Raw genomic sequence first — 25964 nt, 5'->3', positions numbered from 1 at the left:
TCAGCTCCGCCCACCCAACCGACAGGCCCGCCCTTTCACTCCGTCGCCTGGGGCGACGGAACACCGCCTACCTCGTGCCAGCATCATCATTTCCGTTTGGCCGACAGATAACTCGGAAGTTCAAACTAATACGCGGCTAGGGTCCAAATAGTCTACATTTTATTTTTTGATAAGGGTTCATCCAGTTTTCACTTACTGAAGTCTTACAGAAGATGTTCTGTGTTACTTGAGTTTAAACGCACCACAGAGTGTGTTTACCTTTTTCTTTTGGAAAAGTATTCCGGAAACGAAACCCTGAGTAATCGGAAGTGATTATTTGTGAACCAGAAGCTTGATGTCACCAAGGCCTGGGCGGATTGGCTTCCGAGTGCAAGAGTTGTGTGTGGAGAAGTTAGCCCAGTGAGATCTAGACGAAGAACCTGTAAAGTGAGGCCCCCTGCAATAGGAAGAGTAAGAGTCTGAGAGGTAAGTCCAAAAACGGACTTGTGTAACTAAGAGGGCGTTTTGGAACGGGATGGCGGTCTGAGTTGAAGTTTGGTGTTCAATCGCTTTGTAAGGAAAGGTTGCCTGTTGTTCCAGGAAGGCTTGTTCAGACAGGCACGGAACTTGGGATTCGACTTCTGGGGACCGCAGAGGTTGACAGGCTTGTCGCTTCCATCCTGCCGCCTTCATACCTGTTACCCACTCCAGACCCATCCTTCACCCCCTTCCCTTGGTGTTTGCCGGCCGACATTGGCTGTGCTCGTACATTTCGCTGCGCTCGTACATTTCGCTGCGCATCTTCCGAGGGCTCACTGCTCTTTCGAAGGGTCTTTGGAGACCTGTTTTCAGAACAATAGGAGGAGGGTTTGTGACGTTTGAGGAAGGTAGTCGTGGGAGACACTATGCCAAGTTATATCGAGTACCCGAGTGATCATTTTTGTGGTGAAACCAGTTGTCATCCAGTGTCCAGTTCATTATACTCATAATCACTGCATTAGTATCACCTTCCTTCTCACGTTCTCCACTGAATCTTAGTCTATACTGTAAGGCCATGCATACACTTCTGAAAGCATATGCTATGCCATTTTAATTTTATTACCAAGAAGTGCAAATTATCATGAATTTTTTGTCGCTTGTTAAACATCTGAACAGAAGCTCCTCTCTGATATATATAGTGAACAAAATAGCGTCAATAATGTCTACTGAGAACATAACTACTTTAATTACTTTTAAATTCCTGGCGTCATATCAGTGATACAAAAGCCCCTACAGTAATTATAGTACTCTTTCTGAGCTAAATTTAAGGACACACATCTGATAATTTAGAATATACTGGTGGTAATTTAGAGTATACACTGAAACAGAAATTTGAAAATAAACCACCCCTAATTTTTTTGAGACATTTGGGAACCATAACAATATCACCTTCTGAAAAAGGGCTATAAGGGGCACCTCCTAAATGCAGCCTTATTAAATGCAGAAGGAGAATATCACGGTATATAAATTACGAGGACTTAGTGAATGTGTTTATATGGTATTGTTTTAATTCTTTCATTTTATACATTTTTAGGTTTTTTAGTAGAAGTCTTGGGGTACATTTTTATTGGTGAAAAAAATGACTACTCTTGAAAGTTTAGAAACCAAAGGTAAGTGTTCTTCTTTTGCTGATAATTGTTTTTAAAACATGAAATTTATGGTGATAGGACGAAGGACTGTTTGAGCCAGGTAACCAAACCCCATAGAGCCCTTGGGAATCATTTGTATTTCATATCTCTTCATGTTTGTTTTTTAATGCAGTGTTTACATTTCAGTACTACAGATATACAGGTGAATAGTAACATTATTTGGTTGTATTTATTAGATGACTGCTACTGTTAAACAGTAGTGTAAACGCAAATTTTTATAGCTGTGTTCTCTGTCCACTAGAAGATTAAGATTTAAATAGTAAGAATGTACAGTTTTAAAGATTTGGGTAGATGGACAAACAACTATTAGGTATAAAAGACCTTTTTCTTATTGCATTGGTTTGTTAGGGCTGCTGTAACAAAGTATCATAAACTGGTGGCTTAAACAACAGAAATTTATTGTCTCATGGTTTTAGAGTCTAGTAGTCCAAGATCAAGGTGTTGGCAGAGCCATGCTCCCTCTGCAGGCACTAGGGAAGGATCTGTTCAAGGCCTCTCGCCTAGTTTCTGGTGGTTTGCTGGCAATTTTTAGTATTCCTTGGCTTGTAGACACATCACAGCGATCTCTGCCTTTTTGTTCACATGGCATTCTCCCTGTGCATGTATGTCTGTGTGTCCAAATTTCTCCTTTTTATAAGGACATTAATCATATCGGATTAGGGTGCACACTACTCCAGTATGATCTCATCTTAACTAATTACATCTGCAATGACTTTATTTCCAAATGAGGTCACATTCTGAGGTATGGGTGGGACACAGTTCAACTCAGAACATTTGCTAACTACAGTAGTTACTTTTAGTCCTGCCTTGCTTGTCCTTTGTATAACATTTCATACTATTGATCATGCCCACTTTTTGAACTACTTTCTTTCCTTGATTTCCATGACTTTACTCTTATTTTCCATCTACTCTATGGCCCTTCACTGTCCAATGCAGTAGCCACATGTGGCTATTTGAGCTTAAATTAGTATTTTTAAAAATTAAAAATCCAGGGCTTCCCTGGTGGCGCAGTGGTTGAGAGTCTGCCTGCCGACGCAGGGGACACGGGTTCGTGCCCTGGTCTGGGAGGATCCCACATGCGGCGGAGCGGCTGGGCCCGTGAACCATGGCTGCTGAGCCTGCGCAGACTGCGCGTCCGGAGCCTGTGCTCCGCGACGGGAGAGGCCACAACAGTGAGAGGCCCACGTACCGAAAAAAAAAAATTAAAAATCCAGTTTCTCAGTCACATTAGCCACATTGAAGTGCTCAATAGCCAATGTGGCTGGTGGGTATTGCATTAGAAAGTGCAGATATAGAACATTTCTATAATTGTAGAAAGTTCTGTTGGACACCACTGCTCCAGTTATAGTTTCTTTTTAATTCTCCTCTTCTTCTGGTTTATCTTTTAAATATTAATGTTTTTCAGCCCTCCTTCTCTTCTACTCTCACAGCTTTAGTAATTATAAGGATGGCTTCCAAATCTATCTATAGCTCAGATCTCTTGCCTTGTGATTCAGACCCTTGTAGCTTACTGTCTACTGATTATCTTCACTTAGACATAGATAACAGTCTTAGCATGTCCCAAAGTGAGCTCCTCTTGATTCAGGTTATTCTTGGGTAGAGTGAGTTGTGGAGGTTGGAGCTGTCAGTGAGAGATGGGAAACTATTTTCTAGAAGCCAGTTTTGCAGCAAGCAGATCTCCAAAAGCAAACTCTTTAAAGGGGGTTTAAATGTGTTTAGACAGCGAAGATCATGCCAATAAATATTTAATTGAATTTAATTCAGCTGAGTGCAAGAGCATTTCAGGTCACCAGAGGCTTTTTATATTATTAGAATAAGCAAACCAGAAACTGAAATGAAAGTAATAAGCTGGGGATTAATGGGAAATAAGAGCAATTAAATCATAACTACTATGAAAGCAGTTAGCATGGTACCTGGCAAAAAGCGAAAAACTAAATACGACATTATCATTAGTAATTAGAAGTTAGTTATTGCAAGGCCTCTGTGAAATTATTTATTTGTTGTTACTTGTTTGTACTGAGGATTAGAGTTATAAAGCACTTTCACATACATTACTTCATTTGATCTTAATTTTACAGTGAGGTAGGTAGTTCAGCTGTTAGTCTTAATCCTTCGTTTAATATCATTTTAGCTGTTAGTGAAGAACAGTTACTTGTATCACATGGCCTGAGAAAAGGTGCACATTTGTCAGTTGCCTGCATTTCCTGTAACTGCCTCAGAAAAGAAGCAAGATTGGCTTATAGGGACAGAACAACTTCTCAGCAGACATTTGAGCAATGCTGTCATCATGAGAGGGATGTGTCCTTGCTGCTAAGGTTTTTTGAAAGGGAAACATGCAATAAATAGGAACAATTAGAAAATTAGAATTTGAATCCAAAACCTTTTGGGGAAGCAAGGTTGAAATTAAAAGTAAAGGGATTAAAGTCAGACAGTTTAGTGAAAATAGACCAAATAGGAAGGTCTGAGATGTTCAAATATTTATAATTCCATAAAATAGTCTAACTTTTAACTCTAAGTCTGTGGAACAATAGTTATTAGGTGAAAAAGGATTCCATGGACAGATAAATTAGAGAAATGCTGGATTAAGGGAGAGATTATACTACAGGACCCTTCAGAGCCTTTAATATACTAATGTACACTGTGCAGCTCCAAAGAGATATATGTGGTATGCAGCACTGCCCACACTTATTTGACCTGGAAGCTCTTCTATTTGCGGGGCCTGTGACAAAAGGAACGTTTGGATTCCACGTCAGTAAACGTGGGCCTGCCTTAAGTCCACTGCCTAAAGCATATTTTTCTAATTTAGTGGTAAGTAAACTTCATTGGGTGATACTGGTGACATATAAAAGAATATTAATTTAAAATTACCAAGTGATGATCCCTAATTTTACTGTTTTATAACTGAATCTGCATACGATCTGAAAAGTTTGTCAGATTATGAGTTAGTAATTAATGATTTCGTGTAGAGGAAAAAATTGAGTAGTTTTTAAATGAGTTAGTTATTGGATGTTAAAAGGAAATGTTCTAGGTGGTGTGTTAATGTTAACATTGATGAACTTCCATAAGCACTTACTCACCTTTCTGCACCAAGCACCATTTCATTAAGCTGATGATACCAAGATTAGGAGGCAGTCCCCGCCCTGAGGAGATCTCAACAGTTTAGGAAGGAAACAAATTTTGAAACACTCTTCTATTTGCATTATTCTGAAAGCAATGTAGGATGGGGGGGGGAGGTAAGGTTACGTGGTTTGCCCAAGGTCACACAATGTGTGGCAGTGGAGACTGAAGTTTTTGACTCAGAGTCTAGTCTAGTTTTATTATACCATCCTGCTGACTCTGAGTATCTGTCTCCATAGATTTACAGTTTTATCAAAAAAGGAGAAATGTTTGTTTCATTACAGACTATAAAATAATGTTCTTTTTGCCTCAGTATTCTAGAGCAAGGGTTGGCAAATTATGGCTCTTGGGCCTGCTGAGAATATTTGCAGGCAGTCTGATAATAGGGAACACGAGCTTTGAATCCCACTTAAGCCAGGTGTTATCCCAAGTAAAAAATAACTCTATTCTTTTCATTATTAAACCTATATTACCCAAAAAAACTTCCCTCAATAATTATAATTTGAATTTCATCTTTAAAATTTTGTTTTTTTTCTTCATATATAAATGCCTATATATCAGTAGTATCCTTAATTTTGCCTTATGGTCCACAGAGCCTAAAATGTTATCTGACCCTTTATGGGAAAAGTTTGCCAACCCCTACTGAACAGTATTATTTGTTCTCTTGCTACATTTCACCAATTTGGGGGAAAGGCAGTGAGAATGAGCCATAAACCTTAGATATGTTTTAATTCTTTGATAAGTGATCACAGGTGGAAGTTAATGTTGATGAGTAATTGAAGAATTGTTTTGTTGTTTCCCTTCAAAGAATGGGAAGGGATTGATGTTTTGCTTTACTTAAACATTACTCATAATTACAGAGCTGGTACCATAGATCACTGTCATCCCACTTGACTGAAGGTAATTGCTCATGAATGTGCCCTGGATTGGGCCTAGTGCATATGTAATAAAGGTTTCTCTGTGGGTCACAGAAAAAATAGAATTATGAAAGTAAGTTACTGGGCAAGAAAATGTAAAGCCCTGACTCCCCCTTGCCTCCTTGCCCGTGCACAGTAGCTAGAAGCACACTTGTTACAAAGAGGGAGCTGCCCTGTGAGATATGGTACAGCTTTGGGACTCACAAGTGCTTGAGTAAGTAGAACAGTTTAAATAAAGGAAGTGTAAATTGAGTTTGAACCAAATTGATTGAATTTCTTGATTGGAATTTTATGACAATTTTGTTTGAAAAGAGATTTCTGTTCAATACCCATTGTTTCTTTGCCTTTTAAATTTAGCATTAACCATTTTGTGATTTGCTCTTGAATCTCCATTACCTAAAATTCCAACTCAAAAATGTTACGACTTGCCTAGAAATCGTATTTAATCTTAACAGATGTCACACCTGCTTCTTATTTCTTCAGCTTCAGTGGGCCTGAATGGCATAGCTCTAGTGTGTCTTTTTGTTGTGTTTTTTTAATTGTGAATCTGTAGTTAATTCATGACTCTACGTTACTTCTTAAATGCCAGGATGTCTTAGTGACAAAATTAAATTTGTACAAGATAGAGTTAGACAAACTTGAAACCATATTTTAAAAGCATGGGAATAGGCCTTTATTTTTAAAACAGTTCAGTGGGAATTCTCCTTCTCCATGCTGATGTGCTACAGCATGAACTAAGTACCAAACCCTTTATTTCACTTTCGGAAGTATTCCTTTGTTCATCTTTTTGAAAGTAGAGTCATTCCTAAAGCTCAGGGTATGTCTTAGTTAACATTTAATATAGAAATGACAAAATATTTTATTTTAATATAAAACGCTTTGTTAAATAGAACACCTTAATTATACCTCAGATGTCTTTCTACCTCCTGTGTAACATAACTCAGGATTCCCAGTACATTACTACATACTTAGGAAAAAGTCCCCAAAAATCTGATAAATGAAAAAATAGTCCTAAAGTCTGACGATTGCATTAGCTCATGGATATGGAGCATGCAAAAAATAAAACTAAATAAAGACATAAGTAATAGATCTACTGATACGTCAGTAGAGTTATTTTGTGAGGCAGTTTGACAATGCAGATCTTCACCTGGCACATTAATTCTATTCTTGGGAGTTTATTCAAAAGAAATAATTCAGAATTTGAAAAAAAAACCTGTAGGCATAAAAATATTCACTAAAGCATTTTTATAATAAATAATTGGAGTCTAAACATCCAGCAATAAAATAGTAATTAATTAAATAGTGCTATATTAACTTGAAGGAATAATGTAGTCATAAAATGAAAATGTGAAGACTAGCAAAACAGAAAAATATATTAAGCTTATAAAGTTAATTATGAGTATAAGTATATAAAAATATTGAAGAAATTTGAAGTAATGAAAAGTTATTTTAGAATGATTAGAATATACGTAATTTTTTCTTCTTAATATCTTTTAATAATGTAATGTTTTAAAAAATAGTAATAGAAACCAGAAGATATGTGACTGTGTATGATGATAATCTGTTCTACTCTGTAGTTTCTGTATCTATATAACTAAGTTTGGAAGAAGAAGAAAAATAAGCTTATTAAAAAGTAGAAACCTGGGAGGGATGGATTGCGAGTTTGGGATTAGCAGATGCAGACTATTATATATCAAATGGATAAACAACAAGGACCTACTGTATAGCACAGGGAACTATATTCAATATCCTGTAATAAACCATAATGGAAAAATATATGAAAAAGAATGTATACATACATATAACTGAATCACTTTGCTGTAAGCAAGAAATTAACACAACATTGTAAATGTATATTCAAATCATATGAATATATGATTTGGCTAGATAGTAATGAATTCACCAAAGACTGATCAATAGTCCATGATTGTTCAATTAACATTTTTGTAGAAATCAAATTTCTGTAGAAATATGTTTCTACCACTTATTGCACACTTATTATATATTACCCAGTAACACATGTTATCTTTTTACATGTATGTCCTGTCTTCTCACGTTTAGATAGTAAGTTTCTTAAGCATAGAGGTCCCCACTACCTCATACAATGTCTGGCCAATATTAGGCACCAAGCAGCATGTTTGTTGCCTGTAAAACTCAAAAGTTTATCATCACCATTGTTATATGTGCTTATCCTTTTCCCCTCCTCTTGCTTCCATTTATTTATTGTTTATCAGATAGAGAGTTCTGGGTACAAGGCACTTTACTAAGAATATAGTGGTAAATGAGTGACACATAGTCCCTACCCTCATGGAACTTATATCCTAGTGGAAGGCACAAATAGTATAAACTAATTACACTGAAAAAAATGTTTACCATTTTGATAAATGGTAAACAGAGAAAGGCAGGGTCTTTGCTCTAGGGGCGTGTAAACAAAGAACCTAGCCTAATCATGGAAGATTAGAGAAAGGCTTCCCTTTGGAAAGGTTGAACTGAGATTTGAAGGATGAGTAGGGGAGAAGAAGTTAGGAAGAAGATTCCAAGAAGAAATGTCTGCAGAGGAAGAGGAAGGCATTTGCTCCTATTGAGACACTAAAAGAAAGCAAGTAACACTGGAACTTAGGATCTGAGGGAGTGAATGGCATAAATTGAGACCCAGGAGATAGGCAGGGGGCCAGATCACCAAGGGCCGTATAGGCCATGGTAAGGATCTTGGTCTTTATTCTGAGAGTGACAGGAAGCCATTCAAGGGTTTGATGCAGATCAGATCTGCATTTTTTTAAGTTCACTATAACTGTTATATAAATTCTGTGGGCTTTTGCAACCTGACAGATAGGGCTATTAGCAGAGGCAGTAAGTTCAAGGTTGATGAGGCAATAGTTTTGTTTGTGGAAGGCCTCCCAGACCAATTAACAGCTTAGCTCTGGAGTCATATTCGGACTCAAATCCCAGTTTGACACTGATGATTTGGACAAACTATTTAACCTTTCACAGCCTCTGTTTCTGTCTACAAAATGGGTACTATTGTGCTTACCCCATGAAACTTGTAAAAATTAAATGATATTGATGCATCTGAAGGACTTAGAACTATGTCCTTGGCACATAGTAAATTGAATAAAAGCTAATTATTACCATTCCTAGGTTTTGGCCTCCATTTTCTCAGATGTATGCCGGACTTGTAAAATGGCAAGGAATCTAACTTGTAGCTCATAGGGATGTTACTGAATATACTAATTCAAGAACTCCATGCAGGTTAGGTATCATCTCAGCCATTTCCTCAAGGTTGCAACATTTCCCATTCTAGCAGATCCTCCATTCTTTCTAAGCTCTAAACCACTTATTTTCTTGAATCAATTAGTGAAATTAGCCCTTTCTTGGAGAAAGATGACTCAGTGAAACTTCTTACACTGCTTAATTTGAGTTAAGGTAAAATAGGAGAAAAGAAACAAAATTTTTGTTATTTGACTGGAGCAATGGTAGTATAGTGGTGAGCATAGCTGCCTTCCAAAGGTTATCTAAACTAAGGACGGCTAGCCAGGTTTGGCTTATATGCGGGGAGATTTTTTTTTTTTTTTTTTTTGGCTGCATTGGGTCTTCATTGCTGCACACGGGCTTACTCTAGTTGTGGTGAGCAGACTTCTCATTGCGGTGGCTTCTCGTTGCGGAGCACGGGCTCTAGGCATGTGGACTTCAGTAGTTGTGGCATGTGGGCTCAGTAGTTGTGGCTCACGGGCTTAGTTGCTCCGCAGCATGTGGGATCTTCCCGGACCTGGGATCAAACCCATATCCCCTGCATTGGCAGGCAGATTCTTAACCACTGCGCCACCAGGGAAGTCCCAGACGGGAGATTATTTTAATTGAGCAAATTAGTAAATGTGTGCAGCAATGTATTAAGTTACAGAGGAAAGGAATGGGAGCTACCATTTACTGAATGTCTGCAATTCTGTGCAAGACACTTCTGACACTTAAAGGGGCAGTGTGTGCAGTGGTTAAGGCCTCAGTCTTTGGGACCAGGCTGCCCAGAATTGCATTCTGCATCTTCTACTTACTGTGTGGTATGACTTTGGGCAAGTTCTTGAACCTCTTTGTGCCTTACTTTCTTCATCTATAAAATAGAGCTAATTATATTTACCTCAAAGGGTTACTGTAAGGATAAATGAGTTATGTGTAAAGTATTTAGAGTAGTGTTTGGCACATGGTAAATCTTTTATAAATGTTTATTTGTTACTTAACCATTTTCTCATTTAAGACATAAGGTAACCCTAGATGTATTGTTAAATTCTTTTCATGGAGGCTGAAACTGAAGCTCAGATAATTGCAGGATTTTGTCCAGGATTGTACAGGTAGCAGTGGTGGAAATGGGACTCAAAACCAGATCTGGCTGATCCCAGAGTTCATGTCATTTCTATAATACCATGCTCCTTCCACTTGTTTAGGGCATGATGCCTGGCCGTAGTGTGCTTATCAGACTTATTGGGAAAGTGAGATTTAGCATATAACAAAACCCATAAATGATAATTATGGTTCATGATTAAGATTCAAACTGAATGTTTGAGATGGTAAGTAGCATAGGCATTCAGAGAGTAGACTAGAACAGTTGGGAAAATTTAACGCAGAGTAGAGTTTAAGCTGACTTCTTAAAGGGATAAGTGAGAATCACAGTAAGTGTCGAAAGAAGCCATTTAAGAGAATAAGAAATAGCAGAAACAAAGGTCTAGGAGAGAGAGTATTAAGGAATCTGGTTGGATAACTTGTGAAGCATTCTTTGCTAAGAGTTCACAAAAACAGGTCAATCTATTTTGAGGTAGACACTTTCAAATACGTATATACATAGCTTATTTTATTTTTATATTTAATATTATTGAGTGTCTACAACGTGCCAGGCATTTGATCTTATTACATTGTTTCGTACCACAACCCTGTAGCATAGTTGTTACTATCTCCATTTTGCAGATTAGGAAATAGAGATTCATGGAGGGTTACATTATTTACTTAGGATTATACTAGGAAGTAGAAGTTGAAGCCAAATACCTTGATTCCAAATCTCTTGCAGTTTCTACCAAGAGAGAAACCATTTACTTAAGGAAAGTTTGAACCTGTAAGACTTTGTTCATCTTTTGTTGACACATGATTGTTTTGAAAATTTTTACTCTAAATGTTTTCCCTTTTTTTCAGTACCAGGAATTCTGAATGTAGGGTAAAGCATGTCTTAGCATTTTCCTGGCATTTCTTTTCAGTAAGTAGTTTATGTTTCGTTTTCCCTTCTATAGTCATCCTTACTTCATCCCCAATTCGAGGAGCGGGAGATGGAATGGAAACTGAGGAACCACCTAAATCTATTGAAGTTACTCCTGGAATCCAACCTATAAAGCATCACGTCCTTCCAAGTCCACGAAAGAAAGCAGTTCCGTCAGAGAGCCCAGGCGTTCTTCAGCTAGGGAAGATTCTCGCTGAAAAAGCAGTGGAAGTCGAAGCTGTAAGAATATTAGTTCCCAAAGCCGCTATAACCCATGATATCCCCAACAAAAATGCAAAGGTTAAGTCTCTGGGACATCACAAAGGAGAATTCCTTGGCCAGCCAGAGGGAGTTGAAGAACCCAGAAAGGAACTATCCGAGGTAAAGAATATATTGGAAAAGCTCAAGAACTCTGAAAGGAGGTTACTACAGGATAAAGAAGGTCTTTCAAACCAGCTCAGAGTACAGTCCGAGGTAAGAACAGCCTTAATAGGTTTAATGAGTACCTCTCTTTATACCTGGGTCTTCTGAGCCTGCATGTTAGAAAACAATACTTCCTCTTGCAATGTCATTATAACTTGTCATTTATCTAAAAAACTTCCTCTTAAATTTCTCATTCTCTTTAGTGCCTCTAATAGAAGTAGTTTATGTTGGGAACTTATCCTCTAAACATGGTTGAAGTATGAGGTACTTTGGACAATGTGAGGTACTTTGGACAGGACCACCTACAAGTTGTAAAGGAGGTTACAGTTATGAACTTGCAAACCAGAGATTGACTAAGTAAGACTAGCTAATAATCCTTGCTTTAAGAATCCATAAATTCCAAGTATTTTTTTCTATGTATAGATAATACTTAGAATAAAGAGAATGGTGGTATAAGTATCAGTGTCTTCATTGTAAATGGAAAATTATCTATAGTGCTTGATTCACTTTCTTTAATCTTTACATCTTAGTAATGGCCTTACCAGCCCCAGTTTGCCTCTCTGTTAGATTATACATCTTTTTGCTAGATGTTAGTCTTTGTGGCACCATGGTTAGTGGTTGTCATTCAAATATGTTTCTAATATATTTAATAATATATTTTTAAATAACTGATTTCAAATTACAAAACTAGTACATATTTATTTGTAAACATTTTAGAAAATACAGAAAAAATAATGAAAATAGTGCTACCTATATTATACCATCTGGCTATAAATGCATAATTATACATACTGAGTATATTTTTGCCTTGTAACTCACTTTTTTTAGTTGTCTTTTAGTTGTTAATACAGGATATTCTATTAAAATATCATTATTAATAGCAACAGTGTTCTTCAATGACTGCACCATATACCAATACCTTTTATTGGACATTTATGTTTTAATTTTTTGCATTTTTGATAACAATGTGAAGAACATGCTTATAGACATGTGAATTGCTTTTTTGCTTAAATTCTTAAAAATAAAAATCCTAAGGCACAAAGAAATCAATTTTTAAATGTTGGAAAAGATTTATAAAACACTCGGTCATATCTTTTAGCAAAATTTATTGGTTCACTTTTCTAATTTTTTGCCTTTAAGTGTTGACTGGAGGCAGTTTGTAATTTTTATGATAATGATTTGTACTCTTATAATAAGAGGCTCAGATTATAACCACATGGACTATAGATTAATAGAGATATAGACATGGTTATATACATTATGAAACTTAAATATTTAATATCACTTTTTGATACACACTTTTAGTAATGGAGGTCCAAACTACATGAAACAGTTTCTCTTTTGTTCATTTTGCTACATTAAAGTCACTGGCATCACTTTGAGCTTGTTGTATTGGTCATGATTTCCTCCAGGTCAATCGTGAGTTAAAAAAGCTGCTGGTGGCTTCTGTTGGGGATGATCTTCAATATCACTTTGAACGTCTAGCCCGTGAGAAAAATCAGCTTATTTTAGAAAACGAAGCCCTAGGTCGAAACACAGCTCAGCTTTCCGAACAGTTAGAACGGATGTCCATACAGTGTGATGTGTGGCGAAGTAAATTCCTTGCAAGCAGGTATTTTCTATTTTAAAGAGTATTTCATTTCCTAGCTTTTGCTCTATCGGACTTTTGACCCCTAATGCAAGAAAATAGATTGTAGTGTGAAAATTTCTGATTCAAATTGTCAGAGTACCTCGTGTATTATTTAAGATGTGGACTCTTCCTCCTCTGGATGGTCATACAGTCTCCGTAAATGGAAAAGTGGTATCAAAAGGCACCTCCCTCATTCCAGAATTCTGAGTTACTCTTCTATAGTAGAAATCACTCCTACTACAATGTTTAAGATCAAAACAAAACTGTAAACTCAGTCAATTAATAAATATGTAAATTTTTTAAAAGACTATTTTTCCCCACCTTCTATCTGGAGAACTCAAATATCATTGCCACTCCGTACATCATATTTTGTCTCTCGTGCTCTGTTCTTATAGCTCATTTTACTACATAATAGAGCTTCCCAACCTTTTTCTCACCATGCACAAACAGAAAATGATAACATCTGTATGACATACTGTATAGCCTACTGGATGAGGCTACTCTCCAGTAGAGGTGAGAACCCCAGGCCCCTAGAACCACCAGGCCCATGGTAGTTGGGAAGCTCTCTTATATATTATGATTGTCTATTTATCCCCTCCTTCCAACTTTGAGTTACTGGAGAAAGGATCTGGGTGTTATCCATCTAACACACATCTATTTCTAATTGTACTATTATAGGATCTATTTGGAGAAATGAATTTACTGTTTATTGACTATTTACTGTTTATTGACTTAGAATGAATATTAATTAATTCTCATTGAACAGCTTAAGAAGCAAATCATGCATATATTTTACAGATTACTGTAATAACTTTTTTTTAACATTCTGATCGATGCTGATAGTAACACGTTAAGGGCAATAATAATTAAACCAAACTTTATTGATATTTTAGTTGATTTAATCTTTTAATGTCAGAATTGTTTTCATTTTAAGGAATTCAGTGGTTACTATGGTCTGAGACTTTAGTTTTAAGATTTTCAGCTGAATAAAAATACTTTAAAATTTTGCTTCATTTCCATCAATAGAGAATTGGTTAAATACATTTTGGTACATCCAATCAGAAGAAAACATTAAGCTGTTTTTTTTTAAAAAAGGGAATGAGTTAGCTCTATGTGTGCTAATATGAAAAAAAATCACCAAGATAAATTATTAGGTGAAAAAAAGCAAACTATAGAAAAGTTTGTATTAAATAATCCCTTTTTTGTAAATAATATGAATATAGTTATTTTTACACATAATTTTTTGTTGATATACACATAAATTATTTTTTTCTAGAAAAATATGTTGGTTACTTTATTGATCACTGACTATAAAAGAAGGATGGGGATGCTGGTCTGGAAGAAGGACTTAGTTTTGCTTTTTTATAAATCTTTCTATATTTAATATTTTTCTAAGGACAAAGAAGTAATTGATGGCAGAAAAATAACTCATTTTTTTCTCTTAAATTTTCCATATTTAAAAAACATTTAAATAATGTTATTTTTTTCCAAAACTTGATTAATCTAGAATAAGACTAAAGTACAAGTTCCAAAGTCACTATATAGGAAAGTTAAAAAACTGTTTCCTTTGTCATTTTGTAAACAGATATTTTAATTGAGTCCCTTTAATAAGTTCTAAGCTCATAAAGATTTTAAATGTTTTTTAGTGAAGATTTAAAAACTGAGAAGTAATTTGACAATATTAAATCTTTTTTGTAAGTTTTTAAAAATGACAGTCACAAAGGTAGTATATTAACTTCTTAACACTGTCAGAGAATTTATATGTAAGACTTTAATCTTTTCCAGGGTTATGGCAGATGAGTTAACCAACTCCAGAGCGGTTTTACAGCGTCAAAACCGTGATGCACAGAGTGCTATACAAGATCTCCTGAGTGAACGGGAACAGTTTCGTCAGGAAATGATAACTACACAGAAGTATGGCACTTGTTTACATTCTGAACTCTTCTCCTTTCTCCTGCAATTTTTGTTATTGAGATAGTTCTTTAGTATTTCTACATTTAATAACTTATTGAGCATATATGTTTTAAAACAGATGCCCAGGGGAGGGAGAAAGACTGAAAAAACAGAAGACATGCTTCTTTTATTCTTAATTGGGGAGAGAATTAGTTATATCTATAATAGAAGAAATCTCTGGATTTAAAAGTAATTTTTGGTTATAGTTATAGCAGTTTTGTATGGTTTTTGGTAGAAGCCAAAAAGCATACCAGTCTTTCCTTTGGAAGGAGATCTTTTTTTTTTTTTTTTTTTTGCGGTACGCGGGCCTGTCACTGTTGTGGCCCCTCCCGTTGCGGAGCACAGGCTCTGGATGCGCAGGCTCAGCGGCCATGGCTCACAGGCCTAGCCACTCCGTGGCATGTGGGATCCTCCCGGACCAGGGCACGAACCCGTGTCCCCTGCATCGGCAGGCAGACTCTCAACCACTGCGCCACCAGGGAAGCCCGGAAGGAGATCTTTTTGAGGATTGTTCTACAGTATTAGAGCTTACTTTCATGTCTATATGCACCAGAACTGTCAAAATTGATAGTCGTCCTTAAATGTACTTTATACTTTTATGTAGTTGATTTCTTACAAATCAAATAAGTAAAGGTCAAGAGAAAATCATAGGGGAAATTAGAATGAAAACACAATATATCAAAATATCAGATTTTGTGGGAGGCAACTAAAGCAGTGTTTAGAGGGAAATTTATAATTTTAAATGCTTATTGTAGAAACGAAAAAAGGTCTCGTCAATAATCTAAGCTTCCTTCTTAAGAAACACAAAGAGCAAATTAAGCAGAAGGAAGAAAAGGATGAGAGCAGAAATAAATGAAATAGAAAGCCAAACACTGGTTCTTTGAAAAGATAAGTTTACAAAACCTCTAGGCAGTATAATCAGGAAAAAAATAGATACAAGTGACTAGTATCAGGGATGAGGAGAGGGGTACACTACAGATTCTGTAGACATAGGAAAGATAATAAGGGGATGTTATGAACAACACTATGCTAATCAATTCAACAACTTAAATGGACGATCTCTTTAAAAGACCCAAACCACCAGAGTACCCAAGAACAGATAACCTGAATAGCCCTAACCTATTAAAGCAATTTACTTTGTAGTCAAAAACTTTCTAGTAAAGGAAACCCCAGGCCTATATGGATCCATTGGTGAATACTAACAAATATCTAAGGAGGAAATAGAACCAAATTTACACAAACTTTTCTAGAAAATAGAGAAGGGAACAATTTCCAACTCATTTTATGAGGGCAGCATCATCTTGACACCAAAACCAGACAGAGGCACTACAAGAAAACTACAGGCCAATATCTCTAATGAATACAGATGCAAAAATCCTTAACAGAATTTTAGTGATTCAAATCCAACAGTATATAAAAATGTTTATAGACTGTGGCCAAGTAGGTTTTATCCCAAGCATTATAAGTTAGTTTATCATTTAGAAATCAACCAATGTAGCTCACACAAAAAATTATCATATACATATACCATATGAATATCTCAATAAATGCACAAATCTGTAGTTGTATAATACTGTATGAGTATACTATTATTACCTGTACTAAAATATGAGAACTAAAAAACGTACTGTTTGTTGAATGATTTCCAGATAACCATAAAATCAATAAGTGCTTTCTGTAATCTGACTTATTTTACCAGACTTCCTGATTTATTGAACTCTGAGAGAAAGATAGAGGAGAAAGATACTATATGATTTCAGAAATATGTTTCTCATTTATTCATCATTCTTGATTTTTAGATTTTATCCTCTTATTAATATTGAGTGCTCATGTGTGTTCTTTGCAGGTTGTTGGAGGAGCTCTTGGTCTCCTTGCAGTGGGGAAGAGAGCAAACTTACTACCCTAACGCACAACCTCACAGCACAGCAGAACTAGCGTTAACAAATCACAAGTTGGCAAAAGCAGTAAATTCTCATCTTCTGGGAAATGTTGGCACTAATGGTCAAAAAAAGTTTCCATCAACAGTTGAATTCTGCAGCACCCCAGCAGAAAAAATGGCTGAAACGGTAAAATACTTCTCTTTCATGATCTGTGGAACCTTTAAGACTGTCCTCTTATTGAAAGGTGACATGTTGTAATGGAAAATGCTTGGCATTGGGAGTTAGGAAATATGGGATCAAAATTTGATTGTCATACTAATGAGCTAGGGATCTTGTAGAAAATTATTTCCTCCTCTGAGCTTTAATTTTCTCAAACACTTGAGAAAAAAATGTAGTTGTTTTTAAAGATGACCTATATTTTAGCTACTGAATCATTGATAATCCTTTTCTTGAGCTCATTTTGATATGAAAACCACTGTGTAGAACTTTTAATTTAGTAATCAAGAGTAGATAATTGATTACTTCTGGTCTAAGATGTTATTTGTTTTTTCCCCATATAGATGGGAATGTGCCAGACTCCATAGAAGCAATTAGTGTAGACCTGGTACCTTCAGTCCTGTGTGAATTGAGGGCTCATGCAGGTGACCTGTCAAATACTGTGGTCTCACAGTTCTACAACCATCCAGGTTCACCCTCATCCCAGTCATAGGCCTTGTCATTACCAGAACTTTTCCACTTTTAAAATCTTCAACATCTCTCCATGAACTGTGATCTCAACAGTTTTGGGGATTCCATAAAATAATACATATAAAGCCTGTAGCAGTTTCCAGTATAGGTACAGTAATTTCTCAATAATAGTAGCTATCATTTTTATTATTATACCCTTCATCCCTCTAATCCTGTTGCCTTTACAAGTCCTATCAGTTCCTTCTAATTTATCCCCTCTCCCAAGTTCAAACACCTGATCTCCAGGCTAAACTTTAGTAATAGCCTCCTCACCAATATCCCCACCTTGCTTTTTACCTGCCTCCATGCCATCCTCTACTGTCAGTGAGTTATTTCAAAAATGCCAATCCCATCATTCTTGGTACTGCTGTTCAGAGGGCTCCCAGTCTCCCTCATCACTGAATCTGAATTATTTCATACTGTAGAGAAGGCCTTTCATTAATCATTATTCCAGTTCCCCTTCGCTAGTATCATTTTCCAGGTGTGTCCACCCTCTGCACTTCACATCCCAGCAGTGTTAACCACTTGCATTCCACAGATAGGCCACTGTATCTCATGCCTCTGTACATACTTTCCCTCTGCCTAGACTGCCCTCCCAACATCTCTCTTCTTGCCCAACCACTATATTGCCTTTAAGAATCAGCCTTCCCTGAATCCCACAGGCAAACCTAGATGTTCCTTCCTCCAGGCTTCCATTTTGTACATATATATATATATCTATATCTATATGTGTATATATATACATATCTAGTATAGCTCTTTATCATGTTAAATTGCAATTGTTTGATTCTCCATCTCTCTCCCAAACTGTGAGTTCCTTAAGGAGCTTATGTCTTGCATTTCCTCAAGGTCTGGCATAATCCTTTGTACAACAGTAGGTGTTCAGCTATTTACTGAATCAGTCCCTGAAACTAAACTCATCAGCTTTATCCAAAATCGTTTCTCTTTTTCTATTCTTTTGTTGGGAAATGGTGTTGCTGCCTACCTGGTTGCTGCCAGTAGCATTTGGTATAATTAACTACTCCTGATATCTTGAAACACTCTCTTCCCTTGGCTTACGTAACCCTACACCCTCCTACTTCACTATACAATGGTGGGTAGCCTCAAGGCTTGGTTTACATCCCCTTCTCCCAATCCTTTATCCACCTTATCGTCTCATTGAACAAAACTGACAGTCCTACTTCCTTAGTGTCTCTTGGACCTTTTAGCCACATTGCTTCAAGGTCAGCATTTCTTAGCTAGATTATTGCTGTAAACTCCCTTTCTCTGTTCTTCCCATGTCTGCTTTAGTGCCCACTCCTTCCCTCATCCACCCGCTGTGTATAGAGTGATCTCTCTGAAAGGCACCCTGCTTAAAATCCTTCCCTATCACTTTCAGGCTAAAATCTAGAAACCTTGTATCTATACTGGTATCTTGGTCTCCTTTAATTGTATTCCTTTGGCATTTTGTTCCTCCCTCTAAAGGCACATAATGTAATAACATATATAGAGAGTTGGGGTACTGTTACAATTTTCCCTTCTAAATTTATAAGCAGCTTTAAGATAAGCCCTTTATCTCTGTTTGTCCAGTAGCATCTAACCAAGTTCCGTAAAAAATAGAAGGATATCAAAAACTAAATTGAAAAAGCAGTAATCCAGTAGAAAAACAGAGGTACTGAAATAGAATGGTAGCTGTTAAATGATGCCAGGACATTTTTAAATTAGCTATAGCTCTTTGGGTACATTGGTAACTTAGAAGGAAAAAAACCTGCTGGATAATATGAGAGCTAGGGAAACAGACATCTCAAGCCATTTCTGAAAGCTGTTTTGAATAAGCCTTACATAGAAGGAGAGAAAGCTCTTTCCGCTACTGCTTTTCCCAATTTCTTTCCAATTCCAGTACCTGCCTCCTTTGCCCAATAACCCATGTTCATCATATGATGATGGTTGGAAGAATATGAAAATGAGAAACAGGAGCTATGAGTCAGCAATGTTATCCTTGCCCTTAATTGGAGAATTTTTTTCAACCCAAGAGTTCCTCCTGTTGTGGGTCTCAGTAAAGGAAACAGAATAGGAAAAATCAGAGCAGAAGAAGAATTAAGAGAGTATGGTGTCCATGAATCCAAGAAACAAAAGCATGATCGTTAGCATCAAATATTGCATATAAATTAGAAAAAGAGAAATGAAAACCATTGATTTTACAAGTAAATGATCAAAAACTTTGAAATAACATTTCAGTAGAAGAATGAAGGCAGAATCCCAGTTCCAGGCAGTTCAGTGAAGGACTGAGGGAGAAAGGTAGTGCATACTTTTTGGTTAAAGATAAAAATCAACATCACTTATAGTAAAATTGATATAACCTAATTTTCTTTTATGTTTTCATATATTTTCATCAATATGCATAAGAGTAATTTCATTATTTTTTAAAATAGGTAACCTAGGTAATATAATAACTTGACATCATTGTCAAATTTAGAGCTTTTTGAGAAAAGGCATAAGTTCTCTAATCAAATGCATCATTCAGATGTTATTTTTTACGGCAGTTTCATACTAATGAAATAGCACTTTTATATATTAATAAAACCAAGGGCTTTTACAGTCCTTCCTGCATACATCTGACGTCACCTCTTATTTTCCTTAGGTTCTACGCATTTTGGATCCAGTAACCTGTACAGAGAGCTCAGCTGATAATCCGTTTTCTGAGTCTTCACCAACCACCTTACTTGCTACAAAGAAAAATATTGGACGATTTCATCCCTATACAAGATATGAAAATATAACTTTCAATTGCTGCAGTAACTGCCAGGGAGAACTTACTGCCCTTTAACAGTCAGTATGTTGGAGGCACACTACAGAGTCATTATAATTTGGCGGCTGGGGTTCTTTTAATGCTAGAAGTATTATCACTTTCTATTTAAATAATATATATCCCCAAAGATGTTTCATGTACTGGACTCTGGATTACCCTTTCTTAATAAATATCTCAGGGTAAGAAAAAAGTGAAACTGTGTAGCTATATTTGAAATAGACAATACAGGCATTACAGGATGGTTTTCCTAAAGGACTAAAAGAACGATTCTGTACCTTCTTTTAGGCTCTAATTTATTAATCTTGCTATATATTTTACATAAGCAAATTAATTTCTGTACTCTAAAGCAAGGATTGGCAGACTACAGCCTTGGGTCATATGCAGCCATACCCATTCATTTACTGTTGTCTGTAGTTGGTTTCATGTGCTACAACAGCAGAATTGAGTAGCTACAACAGGGTTTGTATGACTAGCAAAGCCTAAAATATTTACCATCTGGTCCTTTACAGAAAAAGTTTTCTGACCTCCACTCTAAAGTAAAAGTAGCTGGCAGGGGTCGGGGAGGGAGTGGGGTAGGAGTCCTTTCCCTTTTTGGTGATTTTTAGGGGCTACAAAAGAGTCTTATGGAAACACTGTGGGTGAAGGGACTACTTTAAAAATAAATGCTATATGTTAGGAAACTTTTAAATATTTTACAGCCACATTAACAAATGCTTGAGCAAAACATGTTCTCATTTTGCTTTTGTGCAGGGGATTCCATATTTTGAATGGATGCAATTTGATATACAGAAGAAACATTCTAACTATTGAGCTCATTTTGGCAATTGCAGCACAACAGGAGTATCCAATTTGATACTTATGAAATATGGCAGAGAAAGTAGGATCTTTGGGCTTCCCTGGTGGTGCAGTGGTTGAGAGTCCGCCTGCTGATGCAGGGGACGCGGGTTTGTACCCCGGGCCAGGAGGATCCCACATGCCACGGAGCGGCTGGGCCTGTGAGCCATGGCCGCTGAGCCTGCACGTCCGGAGCCTGTGCTCTGCAATGGGAGAGGCCGCAGCAGTGAGAGGCCCGTGTACCGCAAAAAAAAAAAACAAAAAAAACGGATCTTTCTAGAACATTGTTCAAACTCAAAAATGCAATTCATCAATTTTTATGTCATATATATTATTATTTACTTATGACCGGCTATCATCAAACATCCTTTTATATACCTTTAAAAATGTCCACAAAATGTTTACACCAAATTACCCTAACTGGTTGCAGAAGTGCCTATCAGTAAAGAAATCCTCAAAAGACAAATATGATCAAATAACAACATGTTTTAATGTCAACTTAATGGTTTTGTTTTGTTTTGGTCTGATTCATCTGAGTTATAGTTTCAAGTGGCAATAAATTTCTCTGCCTTCTTTAGTGTGAATATTTATTTATCTTTCCCCCAGAATGATGTGCTTCAATTCAAGTCTTCATCTAGCTTATACTATTTACAACTGATTCTTCAGCCTTTCCTTTAGGTTTACTTAGTATAAAACATAGGATAGGGAGGGTGGGAGGGAGGGAGACACAAGAGGGAAGAGATATGGGAACATATGTATATGTATAACTGATTCACTTTGTTATAAAGCAGAAACTAACACACCATTGTAAAGCAATTATACTCTAATAAAGATTTTTTAAAAAAAAAAACATAGAGGAAAAGCTCCATGACAGTGGATTTGGCAATGATTTCTTGACTATGACACCAGAAGCACAGGCAACAAAAGAAAAAAATAGATAAACCTCATCAAAATTAAAACCGTCTGCACAGCAAAAGAAATAATGAACAGAATGAGAAGGCATCCTACAAAATGGAGAAAAATATTTGCAATCATGTATCTTTTAAGGGTCTAATGTCCAGAATAAATAAAGGGCTACGACTCAACAACCAAAAAACAATCCAGTTAAAAAATGGGCAAAGGAATAGACATTTCTCCACAAAAAGATATACAAATGGCCAATAAGTACATCCAAAGATGCTCAACATCACTAATCATTAGGGAAATGCAAACTGATATCACTTCATATCCATTAGGGTGGCTATTACCAGTAAAGCAAAATAACAAGCGTTGGCAAAGATGTGGAGAAACTGGAACCCTTGTGCATTGCTGGTGGGAATGTAAAGTGGTGCAGCCATTATTGAGGACAGTATGGAAGTTCCTCAAACAATTACACACACAATTGCCACATGATCCAACAATTACACCTCTAGGTAGATACCCAAAAGAATTAAAAGCAGGGACTCAAAAGGATATTTGTATACCAATGTTCATAGCAGCAGCATTCTTCACAATAGCCAAACAGTAGCAATTCACATGTCCTTTGATGGATGAGTAGATAAAATGCGGTATATACATGCAGTGGAATATTATTCAGCCTTAAGAAGGAGTAAATTCTGATATGCTACAGCACAGATGAATCTTTAAGACACTAGATGATTCCACTTATTTGACATACCTGAAATAATCAAATTCATAGAGACAAAGTGGAATAGCGGTTACCCAGGGTTAAGGGAAAGCAGAATGGAGAGTTGTGTTTATTAGGTACAGAGTTTCAGTTTGGGCTGTTGAAAATTTATGAAGATGGATAGTGGTGATGGTTGCACAACATATGAATGTACTTAATGACACAGAATTTTACATTTTAAAAAATGGTCAAAGTCATAAATTAGGTAATATATATTTTACCACAATAAAAAAACTTTAAAAAATTATATACATACACTCATAACCACAAACTAGTGGCACACCTCTGCAACTGTTGCTTTAAGAGTGTCAATAATAAAGATAACAGTTAACTGAGCTAAACAACAAAAAAAAAAGTTCATATATCAACAACCTAACATTACACCTTAAGGAACTAGAAAAAGAAGAGCAAACAACCCAAAACTAGCGGAAGGAAAACAATTGAAGTTAGGGTGGAGATAAAATGGAAAAACAGAGAATCAAGGAAATCAAAAGCTGGTTCTTTGAAAAGATCCGCAAAATTGACAAACCTGTAGCCAGACTGACTATGAAAAACTGAAGATGCAAATACCTAAACTCAGAAATGAGAGTAGGACATTATTACCAACCTCATTTAAATAAAGGAACAATTATACACCAACAAATTAAATAATCTGAATGAAATGGAAAAGTTCCTAGAAACACAATTTACCAAAACTGACTCGAGAAATAGGAAATATGAACAAGCCTGTAACAAGAGGTTAAATCAGTAATCAAAAACCTCTCAACACCAAGAGTGGATCCTAACGTGAGCTACGGATGTTGGGTGATGATGTGTCAATGTGGGTTCATTGATTGCAACAAATGTACCACTTTGGTGAGGGATGTTGATACTGGGGAAGGTTTTAGGGATGGAGGGAGCAGGGGATATATGGGAACTCTCTGTACTTTCTGCTCAACTTTGCTGTGAACCTAAAACTGCTCTAAAAAATAAAGTATATTAAAAAACAAAAAACATCCCAACAAAGAAAAGTCCAGGACCAGATAGTTTCACTAGTGAATTCTACCAACTATTTAAAGAATTTATACCAATCCACCTCAGTCCCTTCCTAGAAAATAAAAGCAGAGGGAACAGGGAACACTTCCTAATTCATCCTGAGGCCAGCATTACCCTGATACCAAAGCCAGACAAAGACACAAGAAAAAAATACTACAGAAAAATCTCTCTTACAAATACAGATGAAAAAAATCCTCACAAAATACTAGCAAACCAGATACAATATCATAGTAAAGGGATTATATACCACCAAGTGGTATTTGTCTCAGGAATGCAAGGGTGGTTCAATATAAGACTATCAACCAACGTAATATATCACATTACTAGAACAAAGAAGAAAAACCACATCATTTCACTTGACGCAGAGAGCATTTGATACAACCCAACACACTTTCATGATAAAAGCACTCAGAAAAATGGGAATAGAAGGAGTAAATAGAGGGAGGAATAAGAATAGAACTTCCTCAACTTCATAAAGGGCATTTATGGAAAACCCACAGCTAACATCATACTTAATGCTAAAAGACTAAAAGCTTTCCTCCTAAGATCAAGAACAAAATAAGGATGCCCAGGCAGAATGGAACGGCCACTGGAGACATTGTGTTCTGAGGAGCGGCCAGTGGCACGATGGAGCAGGGCCAGGGACCGCTTACACTTGAGATGGACCATGGAACAGCACATCCCAGAGGTGGAAGTCCAAGTCAAACGTAGAAGGACAGCCTCGCTACGCAACCAGGCGTGTCGCCTGTACCCGAGGTGGTCTCAGCAGCAGCAGCAAGTACCCGCGGTGGAATTCCATGTGGAACTGAGGCAGGCATTCTTAGCTGAGACGCCAAGAGGTGGTTAAAGCAGTATTGGAACACCTGGGTAGCTGATTCCAAGAGAAAAAAAACCAGCCTTCCCTTAGGTCTTAAGGATCCCAAAACTTTCCTGTAGGTATTGGACTTGGTGGAACAGCAATCATGACTGTGGGGAAGAGCAGCAAGATGCTGCAGCACATTGACTATAGGATGAGATGTGTCCTGCAAGATGGCTAGATCTTCACTGGCACCTTCAAGGCTTTTGACAAGCATATGAACTTGATCCTCTGTGATTGTGATGAGTTCAGGAAGATCAAGCCAAAGAATGCGAAGCAGGCAGAGCGTGAAGAAAAATGGGTTTTGGGTCAGGTGTTGCTGTGTGGGGAGAACTTGGTTTCCATGACTGTGGAGCGACCACCCCCCAAAGGTACTGGCATTGCTCGGGTACCACTTGCTGGAGCTACAGGAGGCCCTGGAGTTGGCAGGGCAGCTGGCAGAGATGGTCCAGCTGGTGTTCAAATTCCCCAGGCTCCTGCTGGGTTAGCAGACCCTGTCCGAGGGTTTGGGGGCCATCCCAACAGGTAATGATCCCACAGGGAAGAGGCACTGTAGCAGCTGCTGCAGTTGCTGCTACTGCCAGCATTGCTGGAGCCTCAACTCAATATCCACCAGGATGGGGGACTGCCCCCACACCTGTTGGTCGAGCAACCCCACCTCTAGGAATTATGGCTCTTCCACCTGGTATACGATCACCCATGCGCCCACCAATTGGGCTCCCCCCTACTTGAGGGATGCCAATAGGCATGCCCCCTCCAGGAATGAGACCCCCCTCCAACAGAAATAAGAGGTCCACCTCCCCCAGAAATGCGTCCAGCAAGACCCTAGGATACTATTGATCCTTCTTAGTCACTTTGTTTCCTGCAATGCGTCTTGTGAAATATGTGGAGTGTTCGTGAGCTTTTGTCCCCTCTGCTGCATTAATATTAGCTAATAAATGCATAAAGCAATTAAACTGTGGGGAAAAAAAAGACAAGGGTGCCCACTTTAACTACTACTACTCTACATTATACTAGACATGTTAGCCAGAGTAATCAGTCAACAAAAATAAATAAATAAAAGGCATCCCGTTGGATAGGAAGAAGTAAAACTACCCCTATTTGAAAATGATATTATCCTATATAGAGAAAATGCAAAAAAAAAAAAATCACTGAAAAAGTTTAGCACTAATAAACAAATTCAACAAAGTTGCAGGGTATAATATCAATGCACAAAAATCATCTATGTTTGTGTTTTGA

General features: G+C 37.1%; 2 protein-coding genes and 1 pseudogene across 3 annotated transcripts; all 3 read left to right on the top strand.

Annotated features, from left to right (window-relative positions):
• Window positions 1-150: 150 nt before the first annotated feature.
• Window positions 151-21741, top strand: BLZF1 (basic leucine zipper nuclear factor 1). 2 transcript variants are annotated; one of them, XM_060296655.2, is made up of 8 exons: window positions 151-465; window positions 1553-1628; window positions 10969-11408; window positions 12770-12969; window positions 14773-14901; window positions 16787-17006; window positions 20167-20354; window positions 21085-21741. In XM_060296655.2, the coding sequence occupies exons 2-7, from the start codon at window positions 1598-1600 to the stop codon at window positions 20350-20352; spliced, it is 1206 nt and encodes a 401-aa protein (XP_060152638.1). In that variant the 5' UTR covers window positions 151-465; window positions 1553-1597; the 3' UTR covers window positions 20353-20354; window positions 21085-21741. The 2 variants fall into 2 exon arrangements, with proteins under 2 accessions (XP_060152638.1, XP_030731401.1); XM_030875541.3 differs by having other exon boundaries at window positions 20167-21741.
• A 2705-nt stretch (window positions 21742-24446) lies between these two features.
• LOC115863073 (SNRPN upstream reading frame protein-like) lies at window positions 24447-24716 on the top strand. The gene has a single exon (XM_060287982.1). It carries the CDS (start codon window positions 24447-24449, stop codon window positions 24714-24716), a length of 270 nt encoding a protein of 89 aa, XP_060143965.1.
• Window positions 24717-24831: 115 nt separating this feature from the next.
• On the top strand, window positions 24832-25554 carry LOC115863072 (small nuclear ribonucleoprotein-associated protein N pseudogene; annotated as a pseudogene).
• Window positions 25555-25964: the final 410 nt, after the last annotated feature.

This window comes from Globicephala melas, chromosome 1, assembly GCF_963455315.2.
Source record: "Globicephala melas chromosome 1, mGloMel1.2, whole genome shotgun sequence".
In the NCBI taxonomy this organism is placed as follows: Eukaryota; Metazoa; Chordata; class Mammalia; order Artiodactyla; family Delphinidae; genus Globicephala; species Globicephala melas.
This window is presented reverse-complemented; position numbering and strand designations above follow the sequence as displayed.

Coding starts and splice junctions, on each gene's coding strand:
- BLZF1 (XM_060296655.2), top strand. CDS start 1,598: ATGACTACTCTTGAAAGTTTAGAAACCAAAG. Junction 11,409..12,769: donor AGCTCAGAGTACAGTCCGAG/GTAAGAACAGCC, acceptor GATTTCCTCCAG/GTCAATCGTGAGTTAAAAAA. Junction 17,007..20,166: donor CAGAAAAAATGGCTGAAACG/GTAAAATACTTC, acceptor TATTTTCCTTAG/GTTCTACGCATTTTGGATCC.
- LOC115863073 (XM_060287982.1), top strand. CDS start 24,447: ATGGAACGGCCACTGGAGACATTGTGTTCTGAGGAGCGGCCAGTGGCA.